General features: G+C 42.0%; 1 protein-coding gene across 1 annotated transcript; it reads left to right on the forward strand.

Annotated features, from left to right (window-relative positions):
• The first annotated feature begins 219 nt into the window (after positions 1 to 219).
• Positions 220 to 4,447, forward strand: LOC132447767 (uncharacterized protein K02A2.6-like). Its single transcript, XM_060038712.1, has 2 exons — positions 220 to 3,830; positions 4,203 to 4,447. Exon 1 carries the CDS (start codon positions 1,744 to 1,746, stop codon positions 2,749 to 2,751), a length of 1,008 nt encoding a protein of 335 aa, XP_059894695.1. The 5' UTR covers positions 220 to 1,743; the 3' UTR covers positions 2,752 to 3,830; positions 4,203 to 4,447.
• The last annotated feature ends 9,426 nt before the right edge of the window (positions 4,448 to 13,873 follow it).

The following is a 13,873-nucleotide window of genomic DNA, read 5'->3' on the forward strand; positions in this document are numbered from 1 at the left end:
ATCACGTTCCCAGTGCCCCCCTAGGTTGTGCGAACGCCCCCGTTGAGAAACCATGATTTAGATTCTGATGTAAGTCTCTTTCATCTAGCGGGAGCAGAGCGGCGTGAGGCTGACGACAATCAAAAAACTGCAGCAAGCGCTGCGTAAACAGGTCTCTAGAAAACAACTGTACAAATATCAGAGAGTTACAGGAATCCCAAGGACAAGGTTGTCTTAAAGGGATACTTCACCGGAGGAGATATGAAGGTTATATGAAGTAAATAATTATATGTATTATAAATGTGAAAAAAAATAGCCTGAGAAAAGGCAGTAAGTGTCTCTCTGGCTCAAAAGTAAGAAATCCTCCAACTACCACAGGGCATTGCGCTCGCTGCATCGCCCGCCTGTTTCCGTTTGGAGGGGGAAGGACCCATGGTCCTAGCGCGAGTGTTGGCGCAAGTTTTGTGTAAACAAATCCCTGTGATACGTTGACTAGTTTCGACCTCTGCTCTCGTTTTGTCAAACGCAATAATGCCCAGTGGTTGTTTGGTACCCGGTTGCACCGAAAAGTCTGGGATGGGACAGAGAGTAAGTTTTCACGTTTTTCCAGTGAAAGACGATCAGCGTTGCCAACTATGGCTGCAGGCGATAAACAACCCCACAATTGGAGAAGACGCCGGTATGGAAATTCTAAAAGGAAAAACGATATGCAGTCTCCATTTCAAACTGGAGGATTATGATGCAAATCTTTTCAGAATGATGAGGCACGCTCTCTGTGGTGTTCCCAACACAGATGTTATACAGTAGTTGTATCAGTTTGCAGGTTTCCCAATGTGATTGGTTGGCATTAGGTGGCTTGCTCCTATTGGTTGTGGAAAAGTCATTTTTAGCTCCTTTAAACTACTATGGGAAGTTTATCCCTAATCTATCTACTCTGATTCAGCCAATGACAGCATTGTTGCATAAAGATGCAACCTGGGAATGGTCAGAGAAATGTCAAAGTGCATTTGAAAGTGCAAAGACGTCTCTTCAGTCAGATAAATTGTTAGTACATTTTGATTCAGATTTACAAATCATACTAGCATGTGATGCTTCACCTTATGGGGTAGGGGCTGTAATCAGCCAAAAAATGAAAGATGGAAGCGAGAGACCTATTGCATTTGCATCGAGAATGCTAACGAAAACAGAACAGAATTACTGTCAACTGGAAAAAGAGGGACTGGGTCTTGTATTTGGAGTTATGAAATTCCATGATTATTTTTATGGACGGAAATTCCTGTTATTGACAGACCACAAGCCGCTGTTGAAAATTTTGGGGGCTAAGACAGGTGTGCCAACCCTGGCCACTGCTAGATTACAAAGATGGGCTCTAATTTTGGCAGCGTATACATACAAAATCCAATGCAAGAAGTCAGAGCAGCATAGCAATGCTGATGCTTATCAAGATTACCTGTGAAGCCTGAGGTAGATGTGGTGTCAAACCCAATTTACAGAGTGTCTTACTTGGAAGAATTACCTCTTACTGCTAGAGAATTAGCCAAAGAAACAGACAGAGATCCTGTGTTAAGAGTGGTTAAACAGTTGGTGTTAACTGGATGGCCTAAACATGTACAGGATGAGTCACTGAAGCCTTACTTTCAGAGAAAATTAGAGCTTAGCATTGAGGATGATTGTTTATTATGGGGTTACCGTGTGGTAGTGCCTGATAAACTGAGAGACAGGTTATTGTCTGAATTACATGAGCACCACTGGGGAATAGTTAAAATGAAATCCCTCGCCAGAAGTCTATTCTGGTGGCCTACATTAGATGACAGTATTGAACGTGAAGTGAATCAGTGTACTATTTGTCAGCAGCAGCGTAGTATGCCTGCTACAGCACCAGTCCATACATGGAAATGGTGTTCGAGTCCATGGAAAAGGGTACATCTTGATTTTGCTGAGGACCACAAACAGATGTTTTTAGTAGCGATGGGTGCCTATGCTAGATGGCCAGAGATAGTTGCCATGAACACTACTACATCATCTAAGACGATTGAAGCACTGAGGAATTTATTCGCAGCTTATGGGTTGTCTAAAGAGGTTTTAACTGGTAACGAACCTCAGTTCGTATCACAAGAGTTTGAGTCATTTTTGACTATCAATGGAGTAAAACACATCAAATCACCTGCTTACCATCCTGCAAGTAATGGTTTAGCTGAAAGATTGGTTCAGAATCTTAAGAAATCCCTTGCAAAGAATAGAGCCATTGGTGGTATGACACTTGAGCACTGTGTAGCGAACTTTCTGATTGGGTACAGAAACACACCCCATACTAAGACAGAGAAAACGCCAGCTGAGCTCTTTCTGAGAAGACAGGTGCGAACCAGGTTGTCACTTATCAAACCAGAGTTCTCTCAGAGAATGCAGACTGAGTCTGAACCAGATCTTCCCCGTTTTAGGTTTTTCAAGGTTGGTCAACAAGTGTTGGTAAAGAACTACAGGGGAGGGGAGAAATGGTTGAATGGAGTTGTACGTGAAGTGTTGGTTCCTGTCACATACAGTGTTGAGGTTAAGGGAAAGTGTTTGAAAAGTCATGTGAACCAGATTTTGGGTGTCAAGGGAAATCCAAATCATTCGACTCAAATGGACTCTTGTGATTCTTACAACATTGATGATTTCAATGTGGACACTGATTCGTCAGATCGACGACCTTTGGAACCACCCCCGCCAGTGGTGGAACGGAATACTCGTCCTGTGAGAGACAGAAGTCCTCCTGATAGACTGAACTTGTGAATCAAATGCAGATTGTTTGAAAAAAAAAAATGGAATCTGTAATGTATAATGTAAAAAAAAAAAAGAAGAAGTTTGAATTTACAGGGGAGGACCTGTGGTGTTCCCAACACAGAATGTTATACAGTAGTTGTATCAGTTTGCAGGTTTCCCAATGTGATTGGTTGGCATTAGGTGGCGGGCTCCTATTGGTTGTTCATATAGGTATATTAGGCAGAATCGCCACAAGAGGGTTCTCTTGGTACTCTGCTCGACCTAGATAACACGCGCTGGTTGTTACCGTGGATTTCAAATAAAAGATTGGATTCAGTCATCAGTCTGCCGTGTGCCCGTCAACTTCTTCTTAAACAGTTTTAGAACTATATAGTGACTGAAACACAACACTCTCAAACCAACTGCTGTTCCGTCCGTCTTCGCTGCCCGTTCCCAGATGACGAACAGGTCGGGACTTCTAATGCACCTCCCGCAGCAAAACACACTCGCCTACAGTAAGACTATCATAATATTCGACTATATTTCTGTTAACAAAGTACACAATAATAGCTGCTATCGGGGGAAATTGCTGAAATTGGTCAAAAACAACGTAAAGCAGCTTTGTTTATCGCTGTTATAATCGTTTGTTCTCCAGGCAAACAGAACATGTTTTTAAACGACATATCATTTTCAGTGAGTGATATAATCTAATGTTATACTAGTAATAACTGTTTTCTTTATGGTGATATTTCAGAATCCGATTGTTTCAGCTGCTGGCATAGTGGGATCAGAAAATCAATTCCAGGGCCAGTCTACTTCTCAAGCCACACTCTCAAGCAGAGAGATAAGCTACAAATTGTTTGTATGTACAGTATATAATAGTGTATGTGTTGTGGAAGCAAATGCATATTGAGCAGTTTTCAGACTGAGAGTGGCAGATGCCAATAGACTCTACAAGCTGATCAGGAAGGCCAGTGACGTTGTGCGGGACGAGCTGGACACTTTGACAGAAGTGTCTGACAGGAGGATGCTGTCGAAGTTGCAGCCGATCCTGCAGTATGGCTCTCACCCTCTCCACAACGCTCTGGTCAAATAGAGGAGCTCCTTCAGTGAGAGACTCATTGCTCCTAAATGCACCACTGAGCGCCACAGGAAGTCATTCCTGCCTGTTGCCATTAAAATCTATAACTCCTCCCTCTAATAATCTGACATAAAACAGAATGTAAATATTGTATTATAACCCACTAAGAGATGTCCACTCCTTACTTCATTCTTACTTTTATTTATTGTGTTTTATTTATAATTTTCTATTTTAAATCTTATCTTCTATGCTTGTAATTTCTATTTGCACGGAGCACCTGCCAATATGTTATTTACATCAGACAACACTTTATAACTTTCAACTAATCTTTCTAAAGGAATAATATTTATATAATTTGTCATCTTTACAATTAAAAAGAAACCTCTTCTTTGTTTTACAGACATCGTCCCCCGACAGACCTGGGACCCTTGGTTCATGCTTTAGCAATGTGGGTGAAGCAGAGGAAAGTTTTCAGCCCAATACATGTGTCACCCCCACGTCAACGTCATCATCAGAAGAGAAAAGCATAAATGACTGGCATGGAAAGAAGATCATTGTGAATGAGCTCTGCTTGATGTCTCTTCTCAAATTTTGCCAGATGTGCGGCAAGCCTGTGTCATCAAAAACTGTCTTTGACTCTTGGGCACAAAGGAAGGTGAATTGGACATGTCTTGTTGGCCATTCCGGGACATGGAGATCATCACCTGAAGTGAGAGGAATGGCAGAGGTTAACCTCCTCGCAGCAGCAGCTGTTCTGCTCAGGGGTGGCACGTCCACTGAACCGTCGGACTGGTGCAAGACCATGAATGTACAAATGATCGCCGAGACTACATTCTGCAGAAGGCTTACTTGCACCCTGCCATTGAAGACCTGTATCAAGAATATAGAAAAAAATCATGGCCAGAGTGTACCTACACTGTAAAAAATAAAAAGTTGAGCAAACTCAAAATTGCAAGGCAACTTACTGCTTACTGCTACTACTTGAGTTTTGAGCCCATCAAAAAGGTCATTTTCTTCTTTAGACAAACTTGAAATTTAGAGTTATACCAACTAAGATTTTTATATTTTAAAAACTCAAAAAAATAAGTCAGGGGTGTTAACTTAATATTTCAAATTAAGGTTAATATTATTTAAAAAAAACAAAACATTTAAAAGAATGGAAAACGAGTTTTCAGTTCACTTTATTAAAATTAATAATTTGAAACTTCCATTTTACATTTCTGAATGCCAGACAGCAATAGAACAAGCAACATGTAGCTAGTTCACCAGCAGAGAATCGCTGTCTAAATGCAGCAAACCAAAGTGCAGAACAAGTTTGACATTATGGTCAAACTTGTTCTGCACGAGACGGGAGCCCAGGTTAAACGGTGATGCAACTCTCGTGCCTCATACTCCGCACGATCCCGAGAGCTGCCTTTATTTAACACACACCCACAACACACAGCGCACCGCTCACCCAACCAACGGACATGCAAGTCTCGGTAACGGTGGCGGCAACACTACGCACAATAAACAACACACAAACAATAAAGACCCCAAACCCGTTAACCCCACTTAACCTAACAGAAACAAATTGACAAAAGGCAATAAACCCCTTTTTCCCAACCGGCATCACGAATACCCAGACTCCCCGGGGGGGTAAAAGGGTTGGTCTGAAGCAGCCTAATTACCCGTAGGTGTGGTTTGGGCGTAACGTGCAATGAACCAATCAGAGCGTTTTCTCGCATCCCCTTTAAGAGCGATCGGCGCTTGTTCCATGGCGGATTGCTATTATGATGGCGGATTTGCCAGGCGCACGCCAAGAAATCTTTGCAACTTTTCATTTTTCGTTTTGTATTATTTTTTTTTATTTACGCCTACGAACATTTGGACAAGTCGAATAAAGAATGTCTCAAGGACAGACTATACTTTCCGATGTTCTGGGCTCACTTTCTCAGAATCACAAGGTTATGAATGCATGGCAATAATTGTACAATGTAGCTAAACAATAGAGCGGAGATGTCATTAGTTTGCTTAACTCACTATAGACCAGTGGTTTTCAAACTGTGGGGCGCGCCCCCCCTGGGGGGCGCCAGAGTTCTTCAGGGGGGGCGCGACGTGAGAAAAAAATAAACCCGAAAAAAAACCTGAAAGTCGATGATTCAAATCATCAGTCGTACTTCAACTGTAGAAGTAACATAACTAAATCAATTTTCAACCGTTTATCTTCGTGCAAACCATTTAACAAATCTACACACTTGTATCTTCGATAATTTCTAAACAGAATTTCGATATCATTTAAAATATCTTCAGAATCACAGTTTTAGTTTCATACCGCTTCGTTTTCAGCTGTTTTCATTGAAGACGTCAGCCCATTCTGATACACCTACTTCTAGACATCGTAACTCATTCTTTTTTCCACCGTTTACCATCGTTCAAAACATTAAACAAATCTACACACTTGTATCTTCAATACTATCGAAACGGAATTTTGATAGCATTTAAACTTTTTTCAGAATCACAGTTTTAGTTTCAAACCGGCATCGTTTTCAGTTGCTTATAATAATTTAGGTCACCATAGCAACGCCGGTAAACAAACCCCGCCGAATAGTCGAATCTCTGGACTGAAAAGGCAGATCTGATTAGACTCAACAAAAATCAGAGTCGCGGACCCTGAATGAATCTGTCTAGACTGGCAGTTTACACAGATTAAGATGTTCAAATGTATTTAAAAAAGGTTAAGCTAAAACATGCTTAGATAAAGTTGTTAAATTGTGTGAAGAAATGTGTTTAAAAACGCACAAAGATTTTGTAATGTTTCAGAAATATGTTTAAAATCTTCTGACGTGTTGCTGAAAAAATATGTTTCAACTGTTTTAAAATTATGATCAGAGATGTTTAAAATGTGTAAAATAATTAAGATAACTTTCAAAACACAGGTATTTAGAAAAAAAAAAATTGGGGGGGGGGGGGGCTCAGCTGAATTTTTTTCTCTGAGGGGGGGCTCACTCTCTCACACTTTGAAAACCCCTGCTATAGACGATGCAGCTCGTCTGACAGATGAGCTCTCCTCTCCCGTGCTGCTGCTGGGGCATTTGGACGTAATGGCATCGGCACATGCAGTTCAGCATCACGTCTCCTTAAGTCCTCTAATCTATCCTCATTAATGTCATCGACACATCCATGATTCATGGCAATGTTGTGTAAAACACAAAATGCCACAAAGAATGCTGCGACTTTTTGAGGACCATACTGTAAAGTACCACCTGACCTATCCAAACACCTGAAGCGCATTTTCAGTATTCCAAATGTACGTTCAATTACACTGCGTGTTTGTGTGTGTTTCCTGTTGAATACAATTTCGCGCACTGTTGCTGGCATAAGAAATGGGGTCATGAGCCATGTCCCCTAACAGCCACCCATCCAAGGGAGGATTCCCCTTGAATATGGCAGGAATGGTGAGGAATGGTTGAGTTTGCCAATATGAAAGAGTCATGGCTTGAGCCAGGTTAATTAGCAAAGACATGATTTATTCTACAATTAGCATCGGAAATGACTTGGATATTAATCGAATGAGTTCCCTTCCGGTTTATGTATATGAGTGCGTACTGATGGGGCACGTAGCTGCACATGGGTGCAGTCTATAGCACCAAGGATGCCAGGGAACCCATACTTCCAAAACTCCTGCTTTGTTCTTTCCTGGCTGTCAGGTGTAACGGGGAATTTGATGTATTCCCCAGCATGTCAGACTAGACCTGACGTAACTGCATGTATAGCCAAACTTATTGCCGATTGTGAAATGCGTCCAACAGAACTAAGGGGATGCTGGAACGACCCAGATGCATAGAAATGCAGTGCCGCTGTAATTTTCACTGCAACGGGGAGGGCATAGGGACAGCGTGCATCAGTCCCCAGCTCATCTGCCAGGAGATGGCAGATATCTGTGACAGCCTGACGGGTCAGGCGTAGCTTACGCCTGCATTCCTCCTTACTCAGGGAGAGATAGGTGTGTCTGGGCCGGTAGACCCTCTCCCCCCGGCGTCTGATCCTCTGTCCTAAGACGTATTCCATTCCACTGTGCAATAGAAAAATTATGAGCAACCTCAACTTAACTGGTAAGTTGCAGAGTAAGGTTTTAAATGGACTTACAGAAGGTGATTTCGCAGTCTTCAGAATTTATTTCGCAGTCTTCAGAATTGTGGTTCCTGATTCTTGACGGACAACCCACTTTGACAGGTGTCCTTAAATACTCTATTGCCATTATTGGTCAACCAGGTTAATTTGATCCGTCATTACGCCTGCTACAATTCGCGTGAATAATTTGGGTAAATGTGTACTCTAGATTTATGCCTATTTATTGGATCTTTATGGACACCACAATGATTTTCCTTGAGTGGTAATATTTTATTTTCCTTGTAATTATGTATGGTTTTCAAAAATGGGAACTGCTGTCCGTGTAGATGAGAGAAGCAAAGTGTATGCGTGAGGTGCACAAGCAATCCGTATGCATCGCATGCGCATGTATGCATGCGCCCTTAAAATAGCATCTAAACAACGCGCCACTGACTTTAAACCAGGTATATCCTGGTCTGTGGCGCAATTGTATTCAGAGACTGCAAAATATCGTTTGCGCCAGAACACGCCTCCTCCTTTCGCCGAACCGCCCCTTGGGGCGCAAGATCATTCCCTTATTTACCGGCGAGTGGCGGTGGTGGGAAAAGAACGCTCTGCGCCAGTTGTAAACTAGCAACGACACATGCGCCAGTGACTAAGTCACTTGCGCCGGATGCAAGATAGGGCCCCATGTGTGTAATGAGCATGAATGGACAAATGATGACGGACAAACAAACCAGTGTGGACATCGTCCTATAGCAGCCCAGGAGCAAATCAAGCGCCAATGGATGAAGAGGGAGTCATCGGCGTTTCAAATTCTCGAATCGCTGGTCAATGACAAAAGGCTGTTGAAAGACATGGAACAGATGGCCCTGTTCAAACACACTGGTGAGTTTATAATAGTTCTCCTTATAAGCTTGATTACTTTACAAAATCACTCCCTAATGGTCATGTTTTCGTTCTCATATTATTTTCCCTTTTATTTTATTGCATACAGGGCCGCTGGAGGTCTTTCACAGTGCACTGCTGAAGCACCTCCCAAAAAGGCAGGGATTCGCTTTCCAGGGAATGAGAGAAAGGGGTCATCTTGCATGTTTGGAGCTCAATGAAAACATTTTCAAAAGAAAAAGCAGGCCACAAACAAGACAGGTGTGCAGTAAGAGTGGCACAATGAATAAGAATATGATTTTCACAGCTTACTCAGTATGCAGATTTAGCTGATTAATTAGGGTATTTCATTTGAAAAAAGTACAGCATGTCAAATGTTGTCTTTAGAGTCTTTTATCTGTAATTATTTTTCAATTATTTTGCAGGATAACCACACTTCAGCCAAGTATTTTGCAAGAGATCCAAGCAGTGGGTCGTGAAGCAGATTTTCATTCCACACACCACCCAGTTCATTGACACTCTTGTCCTAAGTGCCAAGACAGAAGACGAAACCCGAACATTCTATATAAGGTTTCAACATCCTTACTTGCCCTGCCCCAGCCTGCGCTGCCACCTAAACATTGCACCAGGGCCAAAACCACCAAAGGAGGCGGCAGTGGCTGACTTTAAAAGCCGCTTCTGAGAGGGACATCTGACCATGCCACATCTTTTAAATTTCAACAACTTCAAAATCTGCTGCATCTCCTCACTCAGCAGGATCGTACTTTCTACTCTCACGCCTGTGAACTGTTGAAAGACATGGAACAGATGGCCATGTTCAAACATACTGGGGAGAATAGTTCTCCTTATAAGCTTAAATACTTTACAAAATCACTCCCTAAAGAGCATGTTTTAATTTTAATTTTCTTTTCCCTTTATTTTATTGCATACAGGGTGGCTGGAGGTATTTCACAGTGCACTGCTGAAGTACCCATGTTCCATGGGGATGGATAGTATGGGCATCGTCACTACCTGGAGCCTGGGTCTGTTGAAGGAGGCATTGCTGTTTTTAGGCTGTGATAGCCATAGGATAGGATAGGTAGAATCGGCATTGACACAACCTGGAGCTTGCATGTATGGAGCCTGGGTCTGTTGAAGGTGGCGTTTCTGTTTTTAGGGTGTGATAGGATAGGTACATTCAACCGATTTTTTTTATTTACTTTAATGTATCTTTTATAATAAAACATTTAAAAACTTTAAATTGCATCTTTGTAATGTTGACATATTGGATCATTTTTACTTTGTGAATAAAATCGTTTTTAAAATTGTTTTTAACACCTTACCTTGGATTCCTGTATAAACCCATGTTCACCATAACAAACTTGTGAGCAGGACACTTATTTGAATTTCTGTCAGATTACCTTTTTTCCATATGGTTTAATCATATGGTTAAAACTACAATTTATGTGGTATAAATCACGAAGATGCAATGTAGATTCTACATACAGCCATCATGTATGAATGTAGCAAGAATAGATTATATTAAGTACTTTAGGTATCATTTGTATTTTACTGTACAGCATAAAAACATTTGCTAATTACAGTAGCTCAGCATATCAAGTATTTGTAAACCTTTTCTCCCCATTTTAAATGTTTATCTTATACAGCAGGCCTACTTTAGTGTAACAGAACTTGGTATACTAAACAAATCACAACAACCAACATGAATTTGAAGTTTTATTCATGAAACATAAACTATATATACACAAATGATACGTATAGTGCGTTTGCTAAAAATCACAGCTCATCTTGGGCATCTACTGTCTCATGGTAGCCACGGGACTGCCCATTCTGTGCTGGGTAATTAGCCCTGATAGCCTGGACAACACAGGCTGGCAAAACAAGGTGATTGCCTCTCCCAAGTCTCTCGCCTTGCAGTATACACTCCAGGAAATGCTGGTAAGATGTAAGCCGATACTGTCTAAGAAAGAAAGAACAAAATTAGCGAGATAAAAAAAAGCAAAGCGAGATAAATTATGCCTTGAGTAGCCTATACAGCATTACAGACTTCAAGATAACATAACCAAGCCTATGCTCTGCCAATATGGTCGGCTACTTTCGGATAACCACATTGTCACATTCCCCGGGACTCAATACTATTATAGCCAATGTGTTATTAAAATAAAAACACTGTGCTCAGACGTCCGTTTCTCCCAGCGGGCTTTGGCTAGCGTTTCCAGTTCACTTTCTGGTTCCGGAAATATGTATCCAATACCCAACTGTTCAGATGAGGCGTGAAGCCTGGGTGAGAGGTTACACTCACGGCCCCGTCCTCGCCAGATTCAGTCATTTCTTCTCGAAGAAACTGGCATCGCTGAAATTCAGTGCTGTCCATAGGCGAACAGAGCAAACAGGTACACCACCAGTTCACTCCTGCTCGCTCCGGCTCCTCGTCCTCGGCAACAGGCAAGGCTTGTTCAGCTGCAGCCGCAGCAACCTCCTCCTCTATTCTTCTTGATTCTTCCTGGCTGTACAAATATCCCTGAAGGTCAGAATCCAGCAATATATTTTCAAAATCAACTTTGCAAATTTGCTTCTGCCATAGTCGGAGGTTTGCGTCGGTCTAGTTCTTGTGCTAAGCGGTTAAGTAACATGGCGGATATTGTTTTTACACCTAGTATGCGAGCTCCCACCTCCCTCATTCCTTATTTGTGGGCTTACACATTTACGGAAGCAGTGTTTTGTAGTTCTCGGCCCTTCTAGCAGACAAAAACAATTCTCCCGAGATTACATCAAACGCGTCATTTGACGTCATCTCGGGAGAAAATTAGATCAGGAAAGCTGGGCCAAGCGAAGACTGGGTTAGACTGAAGGAAAAAAAACTTTTTTTAATATATTACAATAGCGATTTTATAATGATATGTTGCGTTTTTTCTGAAGAAAGTAGTCCAATCCTTGGTCGCTTTTAACTCACTTTATTTGTTAAAGTACGCCTATTTCGGAATGGTAACTATGAAGCATAAGGGAGGGAATTGTATCTAACGCATATTGGAATAATATCGGGCACTACTTCGAGTCCCGGGCAAAGGCCCTGCAGCTGGTTGCACCAGCAGAACGTAAGGTCCCACTTAGGCTACGTTGAACGTAAATCGCCCAAATGTTCGACTTTACACTCTACTAAAAAAATAGCAGTTGCACCAAGCAGATAGTTTCAACGTAACACTAAGTTATAACTTATCTTTTACACCTCCCCTCTAGCTGGTGTAAGTTCCATACTAACGATAAAGAACCGTTAAAAGATTTCAACGCGGTTTGCGCCGGGAACGGATTGTCCGTGACCGTATCGATCCATTTCTTTATTATGATGATGTTCAATTATATGCGCGATTTCGGTTTTCCCGGCCGGAATTACTCAGAATAACCGGCCTTCTGGACAACGACCTACGGCACAACACCAACCGAAATTCGGCTCCAAGTCCAGCGATGCAAGTGTGTTTGGCTCTGAGATATTTTGCCACTGGGTCTTTTCAAAACCTAGTTGGTGACTCGGTCCATGTGCACAGGGTCTACTGTCTGCAGAGCTGTGGCAGTGTCTCTTTGCAGGCATCTGAACACATATGTTCGCTTCCCTGTACAGCCTGCGGAACTAAACCATGTCCGTCAACAATTTTACCAGATCGCTGGTTTCCCAAATGTGACTGGCTGTGATGACGGAACGCCAGAGGTGGGGGTAAGTCATCCATGTGCAAGTCACAAGCAAGTCTCAAGTCATAACCTTCAAGTCTCAAGCAAGTCCCTAGTCACTGTGGTGAGAATCAAGCAAGTCACAAGTCAAGTCATTGCTCAGGTCAACAAGTCACAAGTCAAGTCATACAAAAATCTGATGATCTAACCCAGTTTCCACATTTAAAAATCGGTAAAGAGAGTGGTTCATAAATTGAGTTTTATTTCAACATTAACAATGTCTTAACAATAACAATAACTCAAACTATTCAAAACATTCCAAAACCATTATGTACATAGTTTGAAAATGTTTTTATGATCATTACCTCCAACCTGTGAACAGAATCAAATAGAACCTCTAGGTAGCTGTATACGAGAACAGTTCAAGTCAATCACTCAATCTCCCTACATGTTGTAGAATATTATTTGCAACACATGACATCAGACATGAAAAAAAAAGAATATTTTAAAAGTAATATCACACATACTGTAGGAAGGGGAAATAGTAATACACAAGCCTGAAAGCTGGTAGCAATCTTGCTGCCTCGCAACATACATCGACTTACAATGCATTGCAAAAATAATTTGACAGTACTTTGTCACTGAGTTCTGAATGATGCGGTCACATTATCACCCCACCATGGCTGAACACACGTTCAACAGGTGTTCTTGATGCAGGGACTGCCATAACTCTTACCTCCACCTTGAACAAAAATACACTTACAACCACTGAGTTAGAAGTAGCCTACTGACATGAAAATTAAACAAGTTAATCATCTGTGGAACGGGCAGGGCTCGAAAAACTCCAGCCAATGATTTTCAGAACCACCGAATGGCATTGGACAGTACGTCAATCAAACGGTCGTACTGCACTCCCCTACCCTCGCTCCCCGCGCGTGACCTCTTCGTGCACGTGCACGTACTCAAAGCTCGTGACCCAGAGCAAGCTTCTGTTTGTTGTTATCCTGCGGTAGCTACTGGAGCTAGTTTACTAGCTAATCCACATTTGGACCTAGCACTAGAATACAACCCTAAACTCCAACCTAGCTAGCCTGGCTCACTCTCGCGCATCTGTGTTCGCGCTCGTGTGTGATTGCGCGTCCATGTACTTGGAATGGGTGGAGTCAGAGTCAGCGTTGAAGTAGAGGGGGTAGGACCATTTGAGTTGCGTATTTTCATCTGCTGGCGTATCGCAAATCCCATGTCCAACCTTTAATCTAACTTTAAAAAAGTCATTTTGAGTCATCTGTGTCAAGTCTAAGTCAAGTCTCAAGTCATGAAGACCAAGTCAAAGTCAAGTCGAGTCTTTTATCAGTGTTAGTCAAGCAAGTCTCAAGTCCTCAAATTTGCGACTCGAGTCTGACTCGAGTCAAGTCATGTGACTCGAGT

This window comes from Gadus macrocephalus, chromosome 19 (genome assembly GCF_031168955.1).
Source record: "Gadus macrocephalus chromosome 19, ASM3116895v1".
Classification (NCBI taxonomy): domain Eukaryota; kingdom Metazoa; phylum Chordata; class Actinopteri; order Gadiformes; family Gadidae; genus Gadus; species Gadus macrocephalus.